This window comes from Oryctolagus cuniculus, chromosome 3 (assembly GCF_051225735.1).
Source record: "Oryctolagus cuniculus isolate XC-2025 breed Fujian yellow rabbit chromosome 3, ASM5122573v1, whole genome shotgun sequence".
NCBI classification, from domain to species: Eukaryota; Metazoa; Chordata; class Mammalia; order Lagomorpha; family Leporidae; genus Oryctolagus; species Oryctolagus cuniculus.
The window spans coordinates 13,699,769-13,722,864 of NC_142869.1; the positions used below are offsets into that span (position 1 = coordinate 13,699,769).

The 23,096-nt window shown below is 36.1% G+C and overlaps 1 protein-coding gene across 2 annotated transcripts in view; it reads right to left on the reverse strand.

Moving 5' to 3' along the window:
• NYAP2 (neuronal tyrosine-phosphorylated phosphoinositide-3-kinase adaptor 2) overlaps positions 1–20,519 on the reverse strand; it is a 346,323-nt gene extending 325,804 nt beyond the window's left edge. The window contains exons 1-3 of one of the 2 annotated variants that reach the window (XM_002712507.6): positions 19,044–20,519; positions 18,244–18,727; positions 9,725–9,962 (exon numbers count right to left, since the gene is read on the reverse strand). In XM_002712507.6, the coding sequence (XP_002712553.2) occupies positions 9,725–9,945 (221 nt within the window). In that variant the 5' untranslated portion in view covers positions 9,946–9,962; positions 18,244–18,727; positions 19,044–20,519. Of the gene's footprint in view, positions 1–9,724; positions 9,963–18,243; positions 18,884–19,043 lie in introns of those variants that run through there. The other variant, XM_089328956.1, reaches the window with a different exon arrangement.
• Between the last annotated feature and the right edge of the window lie 2,577 nt (positions 20,520–23,096).

A 23,096-nucleotide genomic window follows, 5' to 3' on the forward strand; every position in this document is an offset into this window, starting at 1 on the left:
ACTGGAAGAAGCTCCTGGCTCCTGGCTTCGGATCGGCCCAGCTCCAGCCATTACAGCCATTTGGGGAGTGAACCAGTGGATAGAAGACACCTCTCTCTCTCTCTCTCTCTCTCTGCCTCTGCCTCTCTGTAACTCTGATGTTCAAGTAAATAAATACATATACATCTTCTTTAAAAAAAAAAAAAAGAATAAACCTCACTTTAAGAGTTAAGGAATTTTGGGAAGAGCGCTGTGACATAGTGGGTTAAGCCCTGGCTTGCAATGCCAGCATTCCATATGGGTGCAGGTTGGAATCTTGGTGGCTCCACTTCTGATCCAGCTGCTTGCTAATGTACCTGGCAAAGCAGCAGAGGATGGGCCAAGTACTTTGGCCCCCTGTAGTCACCCACATAGATCTGGAGGAAGCTCCTGCCTCTTGGCTTCAGCCCCAGATGTTGTGACCATTTGGGGAATAAACCAGTGGATGGACAATCTCTCTCTCTCTCTCTCCCTCTCACTCCTTCTCTTTAATTCTTACTTATAGATAAACAAATAAATCTTTTAAAACTAGTTAAGGAATTTTTATATAAAATTATAAAAGGCATTTTCAATAAAGCTAGAAAGTGAAAGACCCTGACCTCATCTTGAATCCAGGTGTGAAGAGTTTCCCTCTCCTGAGCTATGCTCCTGTCCATTCACATACACAACATGACCCCACATTACATTCAAAGAGGGTAATAATCAACAGGTTTACTGAAACACCTAAGAATAGGAATGATGTCCACTGTGCATGAGTTAACAAGTCGATAATTGCAAAAAGGCCATTAAGTGAATATTAATTACCAATGCTAAGTAATTGAATCTACCCATTATCAGAACATTTTTTCTTTCTCAAAATGTTAAGTATTGGGGCTGGCGTTGTGGTGCAGTGGGTTAAAGCCCCGGCCTACAGTGCCAGAATCCCATATTGGTGCCCATTCAAGTCCTGGCTGCTCCACTTCCTCTCCAGCTCCTTGCTAATGCACCTGGGAAAGCAGCAGAGAATAGCCCAAGTCTTTGGGCTCCTGTACCCCTGGCTCCTGACTTTGGATGGGCTGAGCTCCAGGTATTGAGACCACGTGGGGAGTGAACCAGTGGATGGAAGACCTCTCACTCTGTCTCTTTCTCTCTCTCTGTAACTCTCTTTCAAATCAATAAAATAAATCCTTTAAAAAATGTTAAATATTTTATAAGCCTATATTTGCCTTTCATCTTGGTTCTTGCATTACAGGACTGGGATTATTATTTCTGCCCTAAACTGTAAAGCAGCTGAGCGTGCAGATCACATAGCTCTTACAGTCATGGACTCCACTAACCGCAGGAAGGCTGAAACCTCCAGGCAATTGTTCATTTGTTCTGGTTAATCTAGATGCTTACCCTCCATTTGATATTCAATGGGTGTAAAGTTGCAGTTATGAAAGGTGAATAAATCCTGCAGATCTGCTGTGCAATAGTGTGCCCTGAGTTAACAATGTGTCCTGGGCACTTACAAATTTAAGAGGACAGATCCCATCTTCAATGTTATTGTTATAATAAAAGGAAGTCTTTCTAAAAAACAAAACTGTGTGTGCGTGTTTGAGTTTTATATAGGTATTTGAAATGCCTATAAGATGGTGCAAATTCCAAAAACTGAAACATGAAATTTTAACAATGCCAATAGATCATTGGAAATTCAAAAGTCATCTCAAACTTAGCATATCCAAAACCATTCTTACTGAATGTCCTGCTGTTCTCTTCCCTATCCCAGTTCCTGAGAATCTCATCCCTTTCACTTGCTCTCACAGCCCAGTCTGTCCAGAAATTCTGACACCTCTACCTATCAAATAAATGTTGAATCCCGCCTCATCTCTCCTCCCACGGTGCTGTTGCTCTGGTTCAGGCCACTGTTTCATCTTCACCTCAGTTGTTTTCATAGATTCCCTGTTGATTTCCGCGCCTCTGCCCTTGCCATTCCACATAGCAGCCAGAATGACTCTCCTTTAAAGTATAGAAATCGTATTTTGTCATTCTTCTCTCAAAACACTACAGCAGCTTCCCGTCTGATCCCACGTTCATCCTGAGTTAAAGCCAAGGTCCTGTCAGTAACCTCCGTGTCTTTGCATGTCTGACCTCACCGCCTCTGGCCTGATCTCACCTTCGCAACCTCACTGACTGCTCTGTTCCAGCCTCCCTCATTGCCTTTAGGATCCTCCAACATTTCAGGGATGCTCCTTCCTACAACCTTTTCACGTGGAGTTGTACTCTCTTCCTGCAAATCTGTTACCCCAGAGATCCACATGGCTTCCTTCACTCCCTTCAGTCTTTACTCAGTCAGCCTTTTGCTGGACAAACTATTTCACTTTTTCCATCATCCTGACCCTCTGCTCCAGTTTTCTTTGTGGAACGCACCCGCATTTTAACTTACTCTACATTTGCTTATTTGTCTTTTGTCTGCACTGCCATCCTCCAACTGCCCACACCAACCGGTTTGTAGATCTCACTTAAAACGTTTTGTTCTGTTTTGATCACTTTATCTTGAGCCTTAGAATGATGCCTGACAGATTATACATGCTCAGTAAGAGCTTCATGACATACTTTGTATAGAAGCAAAACACAGCAACACATACAATCATTAGCCTAATAGAAAATTAAGTCTCCTCAATAATGCTCTTTTTCATTTGGGCTGCACCACTTCATTTCTTATTCAAACATCAGGATCTGCTGAGTGGTACCCGCAGTTCCAAATCATAGACTAAAATGCAATTTGCTAATTAAAACAATGGATTTTAAATGCTGTTTTTTTTATTTTTTAAAACATCCTTGCACATCTCATTGAAAGTGCTTTTCTTTACAAAAATGTGACCTTTTCCTTCTATTTCCCGGCAGGCTAGTTATATTCATATTTTAGTATTAACATAAAGAGTCTGTTGTAAATTTCCAAATAACCAGTATTGCTGAGAATAACTTTTGACTTATAGGCATGTGATTTCAGCAGAAATTCATTTTGAGATGCCCTGATTTGCCTTCTATCAATTTATGATTAAAGTTAATTTCAAGGTAACCTATACATTTATAATGAAGACATTTTCTTCAGGCTACCTCAAAGTTGGACAGGAGCCTTAGAGCAATTTTATTAGCATGCTCAGACTCTACTCTTGTAGTTTCATTTTTTATATTAGACATCTCTCTCTAGGAGATACTGCATTTTTAGTAGTCAGAAAAAAAATCCCTTGACTCATACCCTTGCTCCATAATAATTTCTTTTTCCTATCTGTTTTTTTGAACATTTTACACAAGCCAACTTTGGTTAACTGATTGAGAATATCCCCCCAATAGCCTAAAAAGTATAAGAAATAGCCCTACAAAGAAAACTATTGCCAATGAATTTATAGCTACCTCTACATACCACAGCTACAATACCACAACTAAAATTAAGATTACCTGAAATTTTCCAATAGGTTTCCTTTCAATCATTCAATTTGCCATGGGTTCGGATGTTTAGAAGCTTCAGTCTTTGCTGCAATTTCCATAGTATTACAAGAGCTTAATTTTTATGCTGACTGACTGCCCCACATGGGGCTGTCTCCTGAAAAGCCCCTCCTCTGGCTAACATCTGTCTATTTATTTCAGATATAGAACACTCAGCTTCTTACAAAGTCAGTGCTAGGTCCAGGATATAATCAAAAATGAAGCAACCAAAAGGGTAAGTAGATCTTGGGAAAGTGTATGGGAGATTCTGGAGGGAGAGCCATCAAAGGCCCTCTTTATGTTGCCCTTAATCTCTCCTGGTGGGAGACTGAATGGAAAACCTAGAATCTTATCTATTGCAAATATAAATACAATGTAAATTATAAATTGATGAATTCTGCATTAATCATCATAAGACAGTTAGTTACCCTTCCGGGAAAATAACAGGCCTCCAGGATAGGCACCATTTTGACCTGCACGAGGGATGTCTTTAAATATACACTCCTCATCAGCCTTTACCTCTTTCCACCTGCACTGACATATATACAAAACACTCTCCCTAAATTAATTCCTTTAGACTCAACATTGTGAATATGGCTTCTGGTTACAAAAGGAGCATTCAGTGAGGGACAGACAAGGCAAGTTACTGAATTTTCTCTTCTAATGTGCGATTCTGTGAATACAAAACCTCCCCATGAATTTGGTATAATAATCAGAATCACTCCCATGTCTGCATATCTTGTTTAGCTTTCAAAATGAAAATCTGCATGCATGATGTTAACATAAAAACAAGCAAAACTGTTTTCAGTCCTCTGAAATGATTAATAGAAAAGTGATTCGAATTAATCACAAACACAAGAGGAAGCTGAAATTAGAGAGGGTTATTAAGATACTGTCTGCTGTTTAATCTCATCCCTTATCAACACATTAACCTTTTTTCTCTGTCTGAGCACTAAGTCTTAGGCAAAATTAGGTCAGAAATTCACATCAGATCAAATCAGTTGATTCATTCCAGCAAGTCCCTGACATGCTGCAGATTTGAGTTAATTCAAGATAGGAGTATGGCTGAGGGCTGTGTGTGTGTGTGTGTGTGTTTTCTCTGCTGCTCTAAGCATAGAAGTGATGTCTAGCTGTAGAATATTTCTATGCTACCTGTAGAGTATTTCTAAAAGTTGATGGTTCTTTTTCCAAAGATTTGTGCCTTTGACTGTCCTCACTTCACCTGTGCAATGGTGCTTCAACACCCATTTTGATATACAAAGAGGGTTTTCATTTTCCTACATGCCTCCAATTAAAAAAAATCCCAATGAGGTCAGCTACTTGTGACCAATTCATTTACTGAAATGTACTTTGACACACACTATTTCCATAAAATCTTCTGCCACAAATCATGCTTCCAGAAGCCATACCTATCTAAAAAGAATTTATGCTACTATTAACATTTCTCTAAGAAGAGTTTTCTGTGTAATTATGTCTTCAAGTAAAGCAATCATTTAAAATATTAATCAATTCAAAATTTGGGGTCATAAAATTTGCTTTTTCTGTAGCAATTCATTAGAAAAGGCAAACAACTATTTGTTGTTTTTATTTTTACTTTGTTTTCCTCTATGGTCCAATGGATGGACTTTTGTTGTCTCTTGATTCTCCTGGAGCAACAGAAATTCTGAAATCCTCAAATATAAATAGAATTCAAGTGCACATACTAATAAGCAATTGCGTGCATTTTTTAAAGGAGCTACAAGTAATCTAATTCCATTTCTAACTGTCACTTTTAAAGAGGAAACATAAGCTCATATAGATCCCTTGAGGGCATCCACAGGGAATAGAGACGTTCCTAATCAGCCTAAGTAGTCCTTTGTGTCAGAACCACTTTTCTAAAGTTGGGCGCTGTCTTCCAGACTCACAATGTTTGGGAAAAATTTACTAATGTAGCATTTGTCTCATTGGAAAAAAATCCTTCCAAGCAGAAATTATGCTTTGAAAGACACGTATGGGAAAAATTGTCATTGCTTTTAATTTATTAGTTCTTATGTTGCTTTCAAAATCCAGTGGCTAATACCAAAACAAGACTGGGCAGGAACTGGGTCCACATTTCAGAAAGAAAAATCCACTTGAGAAGATCCATGGAACCTAACTGCACGTTTGTGGTAATGGATGATCTTCTGTTGTCCATTCTCATTTACAAATATCTTTACTTGATGACCTAAAAGGGTGTTGCTGTAATTACTGGGTCTCCAAGGAATGTCTTAGGCACACAGGTTCAAAGAGGTTCTGCCCTATGAGTTGTTTGTGGCCAGCCTCCATTCTCATTGGTCACGTCGTACCTTCTTATTTGTGGTCTCTGAACTGTGTTGGTGGCTCATTACACTGTCATACTTGTTTCTTACCTTTACCCACTCACATGACAAACTAGGGCCTTGTAACTCATCTTAAGTGACAACTCTTGTTTGACACTGTGGGGTTTTGTGCATTTGTTTTCCTATAGTCTCTTTAATAAAGAGGAAATCTCATTTAACAGTGCAGCACAAAACCATTAGCAGAAAAGATGAGCTGCTGAAAGAATTTTTTCATTCTTCATTAGTTTTTTTTCTCCTTTAAATCTTTCTTTTTTTCTCATCAAATGTTATTTGAAGCAGTTAGAGGACGACATCCGTGACATTATTTTTATTTATCTAGCATTATTTATCCAACAAGTCTCTTCAGCAAAAAGCCATTGGAAAAATGGAAGTGAAGGTACAAAGAATTTAATAGTGATGGGGGGTTCAAGTTAGTTTAAAAAATAAGGATTTGGGCTCAGGGACCCTAAGTGACTTAGAACATTGAGAAAGGGATGAGGATATTCTTTTTCTGAGAGCTCAGTGTTTTAAGCTTCCCAGCTTCAGCACAAAAGGCATTTCAGCACATATGTGATCCAGAAGGCCAATCATTTGAAATCCTATTTCCATTTTTTAAGCAATCCTTGGCAGTCTGCACATTTCAAAAATTGCAAGTGGCATATTTCACAGGGAATTATCATCAATGCCTTTTCAAGGTCAAACATGCCCATCCTTAGACTTTCAGCATTTAAACTCTATAGTAAATCATTGTTCATATTTAAGAAGACATTCAGCAGACACATTAACTAATTTTAATTGATTAAACTATGTTCATTAATGCCTTGTTGAATTTTCTCTACTTGACATTAAGTTGCATATTAAAAATAACTAGTGTGTGTTAAATTTAGATGCGGATATTCTGCATCTGTTATCCTCCCTGGAACCCCAAAATGCCTGTGAGAGCAGAATACTGATATGGCCTTTCCCCAAATACTAAAAATATATGTCTGACTATGAAAGCTGAAGCAATCCCAAAAACATACTTTGAAGGAAGAATAAATGATGATGATGATGATGATGATTGTTAAATTTTCAGGACCTCAGGATTTTGGTTCCCATATGAACAAAACAAAATTGAACTTGGACATTACAGTGGATACCAGACTGGTTCACTTGATGAGACACCCATACTCAGCCTTGTCACAGATGATGCGAGAGGCCTTTAATTGCCCTCTCCTATCCAATTAGCACTTGCTTAGCTTCTTTCACTTTCTCTCTCCAACCTCCAACCCCGAATAATAACCAGAGCTGTCTGTGTCCTCACCCTGTGTGTGAGGACTGCCTTTGGGAGAGAAAGAAGTCTGAAAAATATCAACCATATAGAAGACCCTACTAAGATGCTCTCCCTGTCAAAGACATTTACTCTTTAAATTAGAATTCCAGAAAAATATTTTGGAGAGGGAGAGTAGTAAAGAATGAAAGTGTTACAGATAATGACGCACATATTACATATTTCATGGGTGAAAAACATAAAAAATATAAAATATAGTAAAAAATATAAACAGGGTAAAAACTACCAGAATAATAATGATAATAAGAGGAAGATGGTATTGGGATAGGAATGCCCTCACTCAGGTTTGGAGTTCATTCCACAGCTGAATACCTCCTGAGTGTACACCTTAGCATCTGGGCTCTACCTTTGATTATCCTCCATATGAGGCCAATGGGTGGATTGACAGGAGAAATTCCCCTTTGATCTGCCTCATTAGTTCAGGCATAGAATAAGCTTCCATGTTGGTTTTTCTTCCCAATGACTGGTTTTCCAGCTAGAACTTGTCCTTAACCCAAGCTCCAGCTTTTCATTTCACTCTGGAGCTTTAACCACACTTAAGATTTTGGAGAAACAGACAAAAGACTACTAAGAAATTCTGCCCTTCTGTTTCTTTTTCTGTTAGTAATTTTCAGATGCTCTGCTTTTTCCGTAAATTTTACCTCCATAGTTTGTTTCCTGATTGAGATTTATCCTACTGGCCTTATCCAAGTTGAGAATTTTTCATGCTGGGTTCTAGTCCTTCAATCACTCATCAGTCATACACTGTGGTGTCCTTTTGTGTGATCACTGAACAGTCTGTGCTCCATTCAAGATGCCCTAAGTTCCTCCCTTCCTGTCTACTCCGGGATATTTTCACAGTAACTTCCTTTCCTTTGCTAAGGCATTAACATTCTTCATTCTGCAATAATCATTCATATCAGCATTTTAAATATGCTAATTTATCCCTTCTTAAAACAATAAAATTAAAAAACCCGAATCAACATTGATCACACTCACCCTTCAACTACTCTCTATATTTTTATTTCTTTGTAATTTCAAAAGTTCTCAAAATATCTCCATATTTTGCTTCAATTAATTTCTTCCATTCTTTCATAAATATATAATCCCATTAGATTTTGTTCCCATATCAAGAACATTATATTGGCCATATCAAGAGCTTCATTGTGGTAGAAGGCAATGGTCAAACTCAACCTTGACTTATATGCATACAGAAAATAATAATCAATTGTCATTCTAATGTCAAGATTGAGAAATTTCAGATATTAGAGCTAATGTTACGTTAGAAATCACGTGGACTATTATTTTGTTTTGAGTTTTAGAAAGCTCAGACTCTAAAACTATAGTAAAATTATTACATACACACAGAAGTCCATTAGAAATACTTCACAGAAAAAAAATCCTAAGAAAGAGTACTTAGTAAACCTCAGAAAGGAACCTGTGATTCTGATTAAAATTATATAGTAATAAAAATAGAATAATCCTCAACAAAAATTTAATTGATATTAAGAATAAATATATTCAATTGCAAAAATGTTTATCGACTATGCGATTTTACCAACATTTTTCTCTTAGTAACAGAAGACATTACCATTTTAGTAGCTCAGAGAAAAGACTGGACACATTCATAAACAATCTTCTCCAATATTTCTTTCTATTTTTTGTTTCCAATTCTCTCTCTCCCTTATTAAATGAATGTTACAATATTATATAATTTCTTTATGAGCACAAATATGTCATTCTTGAAGAATATATTTCTTTTCCTTAATATCATACTGTTGATAGAGAGTAAATAAAAGTATTAATCCACTGATGGGCCACCAAAATACCCTAGTTATTATTATTCAATCCATTAAAGAAAGTGGACTATCAAACAGAACACATGTTTACCGGTATCTCTTGCAAACACTAATATTCTTTCCACAAACCCAAATATGTATAATTTCTTTTGGTGTAATGCCCTAAAAACTTAACTTCCATTTGGAAGGCTGTGATATTTTGCCCATTCATTTGTAGCTGGTATACTGTGCATAATGAAAGTAACAAACCTGAGGTACTGGATACCAAACAAGAGATGTAATGTTCTTTGTGTAATTCCGCACAGAGAACACACACCTAGATATCCACTTGTCTTCAGAGGCTCACATAAGTTTAATAATTTATCAATCTTGGGCAGAATCTAGAAAGAAGATGAGCTATATTTTAAGGCCAAAAACTATCAACAAAGGCTATTAAAGGCAGGGATTTTCATCAAAATTTTCCTATCAAAATATGGGTACTTTTGTGCTTTTATCAAGAGGTGATAAAGATGAGATTTTATGTAGAAGAAATTGAATTATTTTCCATCCGTCTGTGCCTACGTATGCACAGTGCACAAGTAAACAAGTTTTGTAAATAACTTTTTGTTAGGGTGAGATCCTGTTTAGCAGGATGGATGGTGTTTTTGTATAGTCAGGTGACACATCCAGATTATTTCAGCAAATCTGACTGGTTTTGAATTGCCCCTTTCCAGACCAGCTGACAACATCACAGCCTCACTCATACATACACTGTGGGCATCACTCACGGATTTCCTTATGTGTATACAACCCAAAATACTTTTATTTATATTTACCGCTTTATTGCTTCTTCTTGTCTTCGACGTTTTTCATTCTTCTCCTTTAAGTAAGCCAAATTTGTCTCATTCCTCAAACGATCATTTTCTCGAGCAATGTCGGATGCATTCTGAATAACCAAGCCATCATATGCCTTCATCCCCATATCCTCAATATACTGGAGAAATGTGTCCAAAGGATCTTCTTCAGGATTGGAACTCATCATCTTGGAGGGTATCATGTAGAAAGAAGTATTTCCTATAGGGTGGGAAGACATTAGGCCTTTATCAAGGATACGGATAAAAGCAAGATGTTGTTTATTACCCCTAATATTTTGTAAGCCCAAATCACCCATGAGCGTGGCAGAATTCACGTGGAGAAAATATCTCATTAGAAATTACAAACAATTTAAATACTTGAAGTGAATATTAAATGGGTGTTAACTGGGGTGGCAAGCACTTCTTTCAAGCATCAGCATTAGTGGGACAAAGGCCAAAAGATAATGTGTAAATATTACATGTGAAGGTCAACATAAGATATAACAGATCAAAGCTTCATCCATTTATGATTGCCATAAAGAATATTTTGTTCAATTTCAAATAAAATGATATAATTAATTTTATGAATGTGAACCATTCATGCAAAATATAAACATAGTGAAAGAAAGGCATATATATAATATATTTGTCTAGTAAATTATCCCTTCTTTTTTTTTTTTTTTTTTTTTTTTTGACAGGCGGAGTGGACAGTGAGAGAGAGAGACAGAGAGAGAAAGGTCTTCCTTTTTGCCGTTGGTTCACCCTCCAATGGCCGCCGCTGCAGCCGGCGCACCGCGCTGATCCTGGCAGGAGCCAGGAGCCAGGTGCTTTTCCTGGTCTCCCATGGGGTGCAGGGCCCAAGCACCTGGGCCATCCTCCACTGCACTCCCTGGCCATAGCAGAGAGCTGGCCTGGAAGAGGGGCAACCGGGACAGAATCCGGCGCCCCGACCGGGACTAGAACCCGGTGTGCCGGCGCCGCAAGGTGGAGGATTAGCCTATTGAGCCACGGCGCCGGCAAATTATCCCTTCTTAATCATTCATTATTTTCTATAAGGTCTTTGACTTCATACTATAACTCAACTATTGTAGAACACCAGGATCACGCAAGTCCCAACCAGTCTAGTAATTCAAGCAGTGCCAACTGTTAAAGCCATTGCTACATGAATGTTTAAATACATGAACCACAGAAACAGACACTAAGAAATACAAACCAAGTCAACACAACAAACCAGCTCAGGAGTTTAAACCAGTACACATTACTATTACATGTAAAATGATGGTAATAATAACTCAAATGTTTTGTTGATGTGACTATTAAGAGAGGTGAGTACCGTAAAGAGTTCAGAACAGCATTCAAAAATAGCAACTATGTAATAATGTTAACTAGTAGTACCTTAATAAAATGTGGAAGGAAGATTGGCACCAATAGTATTAACTTGTTATGGATAGCTGGATGGCTGGATGATGGATGTGTGGATGGATAAGCAAACAAACTATGAGAATCAGCACACCCTGAAGTAGAATTTTCAAATAAATTAAGCCAAGAGATAAATTGTGCTTTAATCAAATAAAAAATTCAAACAAAATTAAATCATTTACATAAAAATAAATATTTTACTCTTCTAGCTTAATAAGACTTACTGTGCTCTGTTGCATATTCAGTATGTATAGGACACTGGCATAATTGAACCACACTGAAAACTCAAAAGCAGAATCAATTAACAAGGAAAAACTGCTATTTAAAAGTTTATAATTACTTTATATGTTTTACTTTCTTATAGAGGCTTGGAAAATATTTTGAAAATATCAGCCCAACTGCTTAATGTAAAAGTCATTTCATTTTTTCAGTTACAAATCATTTTTATTCTGACTTTTTTACAAGTATAATAATGATTCATAACCTGGACTGTAGCTATGGAAATTTCATTTCTTATCTATATATGAGCATTTCAGCTGCCAGTCAATCCATATTTGAAGCCAATGCCGAATAAAAAGATTTCCTCCTCAATCTAAGATCTCACTGCAAATGGAGCCTAGATACAGTTGTTTGTTCACTCAGGATTTTTATTTTACTAAGTTTTATTATGCTTTGCTTTTCACAACAATGGATTAGCAAATGAAATAGTCCTTTAATTCCAAGTACATAAAGTAATTGAAATGTATTTTAATATCAGTCCACCAGATTAGTTGCCTAAGTGGTGGACCTACAGAGGAAGAGGAAATTGCAACTACAGATTATGAGAGTTTGGGTGGAAATGCAGGTAAATGAGTCTCAGAGAGTCCATGCCTTAATACCATAGTGACTTTTCCTCCACCAAGGACTTCGTCAATAGGTGTGCCTGGATAAAAAAAGATCAGCATAACTTTATGGCAATTAAGTCTAGGGAAGCTAAGCAAGCCAAGCCAGTATTACAAGGAATCCAGAGATAATGCCTCAGGCTGGAAGATGATCACTCCCACTCTGCCTTCTAGCAAAACTCTGTATTACCCAGTTATGCTAGGCATTATTACTGGAAGATTTTTTTTTAAATTTTTCCCTTAAGTTTTCCTCCAAGCCAAATGACACCAGTGATTTTTGCACATTTTATAGAGTCCAAATGCTAACAAAATTAAACGCTTATCCTTGAAAGTGAATTATCTTCCTAAGTGCACCTTCAGATTGGCTGGCATTTAAATTATTTTTGTTCTAAGAAAATACTAAATAATAGCATTGTGGAATATTTATATCATATCAAGTCAGAATTTTTAATGGAGATTAAAATGTTTCAGATGAAAATCAACCCTAACTTAATCTAGGTTAGCCATAATCTTGTAAAACTGCATGGTACTGAAAATTAGATGAATGCTTGTGCACATTTGCATGTCACCCAACTCTAGAGAAATATTTAAATCTATGATAATTCATTTATTCAAGTATTTATTGAGTGCTTGGTATGAAACAGGCACAAATCAAAGGAGAATTGTGTTCCTCTAGATGTCCACATTGTGTTAAAAGTGCTTGGTATGAAACAGGCACAAATCAAAGGAGAATTGTGTTCCTCTAGATGTCCACATTGTGTTAAAAGAGTACAATAAATAAATAATTACAACATGCATAACTAGTGCAAAGGTTCAGTGGACATCACCAGTTTATTATTCCTTCTTCATTTTCACATTATTGAGGATGAACAATGAACCCTTTTCCTTTTATGTTTTATATATTTATTTGGTAGGCAGAGTGACAGAGAGAATGATACTCCTTTTGCTGGTTCACTCTCCATATGGCCACAATAGCCAGGGATGGGTCAGGCAAAAGGCAAGAAACTCCATCCTGGTCTCCCAAATAGGTGGCAGGAACTCAGGTACTTCAACCATCATCTGATGCATTCCCAGTACATTAACAGGGATCTAGATCAGAAGCAGAGCAGACAGCACTTGAATTTGAACTTTCCACAACACCCATCTCAACAAGGAAGCCTTTTCAACCTTTATCTACAGTCTTGACAAGTGTATTTGTATCCTACCAGTGTTTGAGCATCTCACTTTCCTTTTCACTAGTCTAGTTTCAGTCTCCATATTTCTTAGAAATAGTAGTTGGAATAGACTTAGGTGGTAAGGATTCAATTAGAAAATGCAAATATTCAATAAATGTAACCCTAATTATTAATCACCAACATTACTATTAGATTTGTTTTATCATTCTGAACCATGGCCACGATTGTTTAGTAATGATACAATTTCTTGACAAATATAATTTTACATTGAAAGATAATTTTACTTCAGATTAATTAGAATGTTTAGTGAAATTAAACTTTTTAAATCACACATGTGCAAATGAAGGCCAGCATAGTACCTTTGCCCATCAATCAGATAATTGTGGATAGGCCACTTATTCATTGTTCACACCTAGGAATTAAGGGCACTGCGACATGTGGACCATGAAGGTCATCCCATGGCTCAAACTCTTGGAATTAACCCATCCTAACCAAAGAGTACTTTCCAGGTAACTGAACTACAAGGATTTAGATTCACACCCTCACTAAAGAGAGTTGAACCTTTCATAAATTACCTCAATGTGCCTCCTATTGTTTTGATACACTAATAATCCACAGATGAGTATGAACATAAATCTATTCATCTTTCAGAAATTTCTATTTATGGCCAAGATGTATGTTCCATAAGGTAATCCTATACCACCACTCAAATATATTTTGAATATTGGATATTAAATCAAGTTCATTTCTGGCCCTTATGTGATAATACTGTACACAAGTATTTTGCAAAGGTTATCCTGACTACCCAAGTCCTAAGTCAGCATTTCAGAAGACTCTATTAAGAAGCAAAGGGGTACTTCTTTCTCCAGATACCATTTTTATATACATTGCAATAAGTATGGCAGTCTACCTTATTAGATTCCTGTGTAGTGCTTGAGATATTTGGGACAAAGGAGTGAATGAGGTGTAATGGAACTTTGTTTTTCTATGGGAGTCCTTAAATTGAGCCAGCTTGTGTTTATAACCATTTTTGCTCAAAATAGATTAACATTTCAGCCCCCAACTACTCACCTTCCCAGAGCATTGGCTGAAAACTGACATTTGTTGTCCTCGTTCAAAAGGCAAATGTATCTTGGGAATGTCCAATATTGAGTCAAATGATGCAAGATGTATGTGTGTGTGTTTGTGTGTGTGTGTTGGAATTTGTCCACATTTTAAATTTGTGCCAGGGATTCTTTTGAAAAAACACATAAAATGTCCAATATCAGAATCTCTATACAACCCATACCTCCACTCCTTCATTCTGCATTCAGAAAACATTTCTTTTCTTAAATATTTAGATTACCCTCTATAGAATAAAGGACATTCCATTAAAGTTTCAGATATTGGCTTAAGTACAATTGGACCATAAATTGTTCAGTTTCATTTATTTTATTTTCACTTTATTACTTTTAACTGATTGACCACACCCTACATAAAGATTATGTTGTTAAAATTATGACATTTCCCAAAATTTGAAATTTTACTGGACTCACTTAGGATGCACCAATTTAATCAGGTGAAATCTTTATAAGAATTTATAACACTAAGCATTTATCTTTGTATCGAGTTAAACACTTCATTATTTTCTTTTGTGCAAAGCCACCCTGCTAAACCTGGAGCTAAGGGTAGCACTGCCTTTCTTTACAATTGTTTTCCCTGAAATAATTCTATCTAATACATACACATGTGGAGTACAAACTAAGAATATTCAAATTAAATCCATGAAAACATTAACAAGAATATAAGAATCATTTCCTTTTTATTCCCTGGTGGCTACGTCTTTGATTCAGGGAACACAAGAAGCTAAGATAGTACCTGATCAATAGTATTAAAGTTAAAAAAGTTGTGAAGTATTTTTGATAAACATTTATCTGCAAAAGAATTTACTAAGATTATATATTTAAGAGGATTATTCACTTTGTAAACTTAGGTATCAATTGTGTGTGGTCTCTGTTTACCAGAGGGTACATAATGCAACACCAACTGGTGTCAAGATTGAGTTACCCCCATAATATAGAAGACTTTTACTTAACCACAGCCCATTGTTCAGGAGATGTTCAGAAAGAATCACATAAATATTAAACACATCAGTCTTCTTCTCATACATGTTTGTTTCTCTTTCAATTGCTTAAAATTCGCAATACATTTCTCCATTAGTTCAATTTCATGCATTGTGAGATCAACTACTCTAGATCATTAAGGACTAGCTCAGGTGCGTGTGTGCACGGACTTTTCAAGCCACACCTTTCAACAGCCTATTTACCTCTGTTTACCCACAGCACAGTTCCATCGCAACTAGTATCATGTGAAAGAATTAGTCCACCAGCCCTCATGGACACTGGATGGTTTCTCTCTTCTTAAAAGGTTCTCCTAGAATTTCTGAAATGGAACTCTTTCCTATCTGAAACTTTGCTTTCCAAAATATAAAGTTCTAGTGAATCCATTAATCTGGATACTTGCTGCATAGACTAAGTAGTAGGAATAGAAAATGCTCTGGTCTGACAGATAATTGCTTCCTAATCCTTGAAGTTCTATCAGAAACCTCCAAATTTTAGATCACAGTTATTCTCCATGATAACCTTAAGGCTACAGTAAGATAAAGTTTATTTAGTGCTATTATTGTAATGCTATTTCAGATAGATAAGTAGAACAAACACAATTCTTAGAAAACATTTCTGGATGAAAGCCTTAACATGTTATCTTTACTTTGCATTTATGTTTGCAGATGTGAAAGTTTTCTAGACTCCATACTTAATACATTTCTGAAGTTTTCAAAAGGCACCAGTCTCAGTGTTGTAAGGAACTCATTAGAATTTGTTATTAAAATAAGATTTTCCTTCCACTCCAATGATTGCATCATCTATGATGATCTGTTTTTTTCGAGTGCTATTGATCCAAATAAAAGTTTCCCAAAGCAATTTTGGCTACTTTTACTATTGCTGTTCAGTGGAAGAAATGTTCTTTTACATTTTTGTAAAATACAAAATACATTATGCCCAAAGATATAAGTATTTAAATAACCAGACTTCATATAAATATGTAAAATATATATGTAAATTAATATCTAAAATTTGCTGACTTCACATAGGATCAAATCAACAAAATGGATCATGTGTTTATAACCCAAACCATATGTAAATTTTGTCAAAGTTTTTTTCTGATAAAAATGTTATAATCTGTCAGCCACTAGTTCTATAATTTCACTTTGATTGTGCTTGAAATCCAACCCGTCTCACAAATGGTCATGCTCATTTTCTCAGTTTCAATGTCATCAAAATGCAGCTGTTCTGCCCAAAAAGGGAAATGTGGAAGTTATAACCAGGAAAGCTTGCTCAAGTGACTACAAAGACACTGATTGCTTTTTTTCTCAGATAGCAGATTACTTTGCAGTGAGCTTTCCTGTACCACCTCCCCTCCCCAAATGTGTAAAGTGGGCATAAATCATGTTAATGTGTTAGCATCATAAATTAGATACACCCCACCCAACTTTTGGCTTGTCACATGCTCCTTGTCCATGATCTAAAGGGACTGGACATTTTTATCAATATTAGGAGTTCACACAAGATGCTAGTGGCTGAGGTCCTTTTTAGGGCCTTGAGCCACATGGATCTAGACAGTTATAAGGTGGTATCTGCAATATGGATGTAATCAATTTAATAAATTGTTATCTGGAGGTACAATAGAAACTATCTAACTGAATTGGGAGTGTGTTATTTATTTATTTATTTATTTTAAACAATAGCCAACCTTCTTGTCCCTAGGATTTTTAACACCTCCTCCCTCTAAACTTTACAGGTACTTCAAGTTCTTGGATCTACCAGTAGTCCCTTATGAAGATGTAGAATTTTTTTCAGGTCTGTTCTTACTAATTTCCTGAATTGTGAATGTCCTTCACAGAGTCCCTTTCCAGTTCCCTTCTTTGCTGAATTGGCTAACATATGTTGCACTTTCCACAAAATAATTTCCACAAGCACAAAATAATTGCTGCATTTGTGGCTCATGTTATAACATTGGTGTAATTAGCACTTAAAAAAGATACAAAATAAATTAGAACATTATTCCAAATGTGAAAAATTAGAAGGTAATTTTCACCTTTACTCTTTATTCATTGTTCCACACTAATTTAGTTACAAATTCTTGGATGTTAAAATGACCAAAACTATACCATGTAACCCTTTCAGTTGGCTCCCTTTTTTGGTAATGTATAGCGAGAAAACACCAGTTCCATGTTACCAAAACAACTTTAGAATTTTCTAATGAGAGTGAACAATGTTATTTTATATAATATCGCTTCTACATATGGTATATTTATATATCCTATACTTAAAATATTTCTGGGTAGTTGGAAAAATTTGATTAAAGACAGTCTAACAAAACAAGTCTGTGTCCCAAGTAAAACAAGTATACCTAAAGTTCCATAAAAAATTCATTGTGATGAGACTAATCAAATGTTGTTAACATTAACTGATGTTAAAATACATTTCTTGAAGAGGTTTATGTCTAATTAGTTATGAAAAAGCAATTTTAGCCTAGGTGTGTGTCTTATAGTTTTGGATGTTTCAGGGACTGTGTCTTTTCTAATGCAGAATGGGGCTCTCACTGCTAAGAGACTTGTAAAATATTTATGGTATGGAATAGTGGATAAATAGCTAGCATGCACAACTTGAATGCCAATTAATATCCTTGAAAATATTTTCAATGCTTTTAATAATTCAACATGGCTTATTTTACTAATGAAAATCTAGTTTAACCATTTCCATGGTAATGTGACTAAGTGGGTAAGGGAGTAAAAATAGCCTGAGGCTCACTAAAGCATTGGATGCCTTCACTATAGCTTTATTTCGACTCCACCTAATAAACATGCAAACTTCAGCATTAAGTATCCTTAACTAAAATCCATTCCATTTCATAACCAGATTGTTTGATCTATTTAGTGCTGGATCCAATTAGCATGCTTACAGAATTTGAAAAAGGAGATACATACCAAAATGTAAATCCCCAGGGAGAGCTAAGTGCAACAATCAGAAGGTGACTTGAGTCTGTCAAAGCCCTCTCTCACGGCTGATCTCAGGGCAGTTCGTTAGGAGTAATCCAGCACCATAAGAAATAGACTTGTAGTTCAGCTCAGTTTTTCTTCAATTAAAGTGCATTGTATCTGGATGGGAAAAGTCTCCACTCCCAGATTCTTCATCACTAGACACCGAAGGATTCTTGATGCTCTTTCTATCAGAGAAAATGGCCTTTAAAGTTTGCTAGGAAGATGCAGTGCAGAAGACAGGTGCTTGCTTCCTTAAATCGACATTTGGAGAAAAGAGGGCATAGCTAATGGGTGGGGATGAACACACAGCCCCTCTCCTTCCAGGTCCAGCAGAGAAGAAATTGAATGATTTTACCCACTTTGCTACACAGATGATTACAAGACCCGAAGCAATCACCAGGCTGGCTAAGGTACTTCATTTGATTATATTCTGTGAAGACAAAAATAAATGAAAACAAAAAATCAGAAGCATCCTCTCTAAATGTCTCCTCTCAGCCAAAAAGATGCTTTTTCTCATTGCCACTTACATGCAGAAGGCTTGGAGCAGCCTAGCTTGTGGCATCGTCCCTCCCCCGTGACAACCAGCACTCTCTCTCTCTCTCTCTCTCTCATTCTCTCTCTCTCCACTCACTCCCTCCCTCCCTGCCCTGGCTCCCTCCCTTTCTGCTTCTCTCTCTCCTCTCCAGCTGCCTTAGTCTGTTGATGCTGCTGCTGATTAATCAGGGATTCTGAAACAAAGAACCTACCTTCTGAAATAAGCAGTAATCTTTTTCCTCTGCTTCTGCAATCCGTCTGCATTGAACGGCAAAGCTGTCGGCCTTCTAGTACCTTGGATAGTTCCTGCTCCCTAGGCCCATTGGAAAAGGGAGAAGAAGCAACTGAAGAAATGGCAAGAAACCGGAAAGCAGCACCGTTCTACTTTGGATTTCGGCTCCCTGGGGGCTCCCATCCTCATTAACGGCCTGACTTCTAGGCAACAGAACCTCTCTCTTTTATCTGCCTGAGCTGAAGTCTGATTAGTAAATAATAAAAAGAGCGTAATGAAACCCCCTGCATTTATATCCACTATAGCACTCAGTCTTTATGGAGAAAATTTTAAATCCATCGAAAACAAATGCTAAGAGGATGTTTCCATGACAAGCTCTTCACCCCTGGTGGGGCTAATGAAAAGGAGCAGCAACTTAAACGGAACATCCAGATATCAGTTTGATACCCTCATTTGATATCAGTTTTGCCTCCACTCACCCTGCACAGCCGAGCCATGCACACAATTACTGCTGACGTACTTCAGGCTGCTGCTTGGGGAGAGAGGGGAGGAGCCTTTTAACCTCATCAAAACAGCTTCATGCCACCTGCTCCCATGGCATGAGAACAAAACTGGCCCACTTGGAAAGAACATGCACTGCATACACGTAAACGGAACAAAGGCCTCACTCAGAGAGGGCATTTTTTAAGCTAGAATAAGCTATAAAACAATTATGGTATGTGTCTTTAACTCCTGCTCTACACTCGCTGCTAAAATTATTTAAAGTCATTCTGTTTCCTATATTTTGTAAAGATTCTCCTCATACTGTCCTTAATATGCTATTGAAAAAATACATACATATCATGTTATATAGCACAACTTATATGTGTGTGTGTCCATATATGTATAGAAATACATGAGGGGTATTCAAAAATATCATGGGTAATGCATATTATAAAAAACTAACCATGAATTTGAAAAAAATTTTGTACCAAAATATATTTATTTTTAATTCCATTTGCTCAAATGTTTTTAAGTACCTTCACATATACATGTAAATACATATGTGTTAGAATGTGTGTGTGTATATATATATGTCTATCAGTTCATAAGTTTTTTCTAATTTCTCATCAGCATAAAAATATATTTTAATATGTTAAGCTTGATTGTGATAAAAACAACACTAGGAAATACATTTCTGCTTAATTTTAAAATAATGTTTTTGACAAGGGAAAATATGCTGCTTATTTGAGAGTGGCTTGTAGATTTTCCTATCACATTCTTTCCCAGTTAATCTTTTTGTAAGTGACCTTCACTTGCCACCTGACTTCCCCAAGGGTTATCCTAAACATCTAGATTCATAACTAATTTCTTGGAATAATGTGTTCTGAATATAAAATATTTTTCATAAATTAAAGACTATAAAAATAATAAACTTAAGTTTACCTTCCTAATTCTTGAATGCCAAGTAGAATTATGCTATTGTTTGGAAATTTTATTTCTTTAACTTGTAACTATCTATGCTAAATAAAATCAACATATTACAATTAACACAAGGCTTTCTGATTTCACATGTTCTAACTTGTACTCCTATTTCCTGGTCTTTGTACACCTGCTTTGTGGTTGGAACAGGTTCTTTGTTCGATGTTGGGAAGCACTCTGGAAAATTAGATAGATGAAAAGAAGGAAGGAAAATATGACTGGGCAAGAGGAAAGAATACATTTCTGTCTCTCCTCCCTACAGGATCTGTTTCTCCTTTCTTTCTGTCTTAGGAAAGTCTGACAGTCTTAATGCATTGCAGAAAAGTACCTCAAGCGCCACCTATAATCTAGTATCAGCCACCACACAGTGTCAACAGATTATTAATGTATTATTATTTTTGATAGTGACATGTCATCATAGAAATTGACTAAAAGTGAAAAAGATTCTTTATAGGGAAATGATATGACAGATACTTTTGTAAGTGGAAATCCTTTGTTATTACTGGTGATTTCATCATGTTTGGGGAGTTTGACAGTAGTGGAGGCTATATTTTGAACTACAGAGAACTAATATACCTAATATAACTCTAATAGAAAGTCCATTTCTACATCTGAGAAAACAAAACCCAGGTAAGTAAAATTACCTGCTTCCAGCCTCACACTCACTGTATCATTAGGGGTGGGACCCAAGGTCACTGTGTAGACAACAGGTCTTATCCTCTTTGGCCAAGAGTGCCTATTAATTATCTTGATTTCATGCACCAGAGTAATGCAAACAATGTGGGAAGAGACTGACATATAGTTGCCACATGTAAAAAATGGTACGATTTTTACCACAGAAGTTGAGCAAAACGATTTTTTATTCTAAAACAAAAGAGAGGTCATTTTATTATAATGGATGGTTCTTTAGAGTTAATAATTTTGTTAGGAAATACATGACAATACCCTCCATCAATCCCTTCTATTTCCCCTTCCCTTCCCTTCCTTCCTTTATTTTCTTTTAATATATTTTCTTCTCTCTCTTTTCACAGAATAGGGCTTAGAAATCATCAGAGTATAAGAACCTAATCTTCTCAATCCCACATTCTTCTCTTCTAGATCTCAGTGTCTATTTGTAGAATAATTTCTTCTCTGGAGATGTATTAGTATGAGGTTTATGACATCTTTGGGGATTCCTGCATAGAAAGTCTCCAGAAAAATTTCTCCAGGTCTAACTGTGTGAAATAGAAAAGGATCTACCCTCTTTCAAATAACTTTAGAACAAAAGGAGAACTAATTTACGCTCATTTCAATAGTATCCAGAAAAAAATTAACTGGGCAAAATTTAAGTTGAAAATCTTTATGTTATGAATAAGGATATAGAAAGATACAAAAATCTCAATTGTATTTATATGTTGACTTATTTCTTGAGTATCCTTATATGATACATAAATTATCTGGGTGTATTTTTTGTATAAAAAGCAATGCAAATGAGAAAAGTGAGAACTGAAATACAGCTATCTACTTACCTAAATTTTAAAGGATTTATTCAAATGCTCAAGATATACTCTCTGTTATAACAAAGCCCTCCTAGGTTTTTCCCTGATGTATAATCTATCTGTTATTTTTTCCACATTTAGCTTAGGGAAGTGACCCCTCTGTTACAATGGAATTATTTCACTAGGGAAAAAGCTAATCTCCTTCCCACCCAATCAGTATTTCTTTTTTTTTTATTTCTTTTTTTTTTAACTTTTATTTAATGAATATAAATTTCCAAAGTACAGCTTATGGATTACAATGGCTCCCCCCCCCCATAACATCCCTCCAACCTGCAACCCTCCCCTTATCCACTCCCTCTCCCCTTCCATTCACATCAAGATTCATTTTTGATTCTCTTTATATACAGAAGATCAGTTTAGCATACATTAAGTAAAGATTTCAACAGTTTGCTCCCACACAGAAACATAAAGTGAAAAATACTGTTTGAATACTAGTTATAGCATTAAATCTCAATGTATAGCACACTAAGGACAAAGATCCTACATGAGGAGTAAATGCACAGTGACTCCTGTTGTTGACTTAACAAATTGACACTCTTGTTTATGGCATCAGTAATCACCCTAGGCTCTTGTCATGAGCTGCTAAGGCTATGGAAGCCCCCTGAGTTCACTGACTCTGATCATATTTAGACAAGGCCATGCAGTATTTCTAAGCATTCTGGCAACAGCATGAAATGGAAGTCTTCATAGAATGAAAAACATATACTCATGGTTTTTGCCTATAAAAACATTGATATCAACAAAATTCACACATATGGTTTAGGGTCATGGAGCAGCAAATAACAATATGGGAGCTTCAAGATCCTTAATATCCAATAATTAAAAATAAAGAAAAACTTATGATCTAATAAAATATTACACACAAAACTGTATTAACAGTGTCAAGGGGACACATTGGAAATAAATGGAGCAGCAAGAAACTTATCAACAGACCCAGACATTCCTCCTTTGTTCTGTCTACCAGATATTTTCTAGTGAAAATTTTATAAATATCATAAATCTGTTTATCTTCATTTTCAAAAGTAATTAAAATA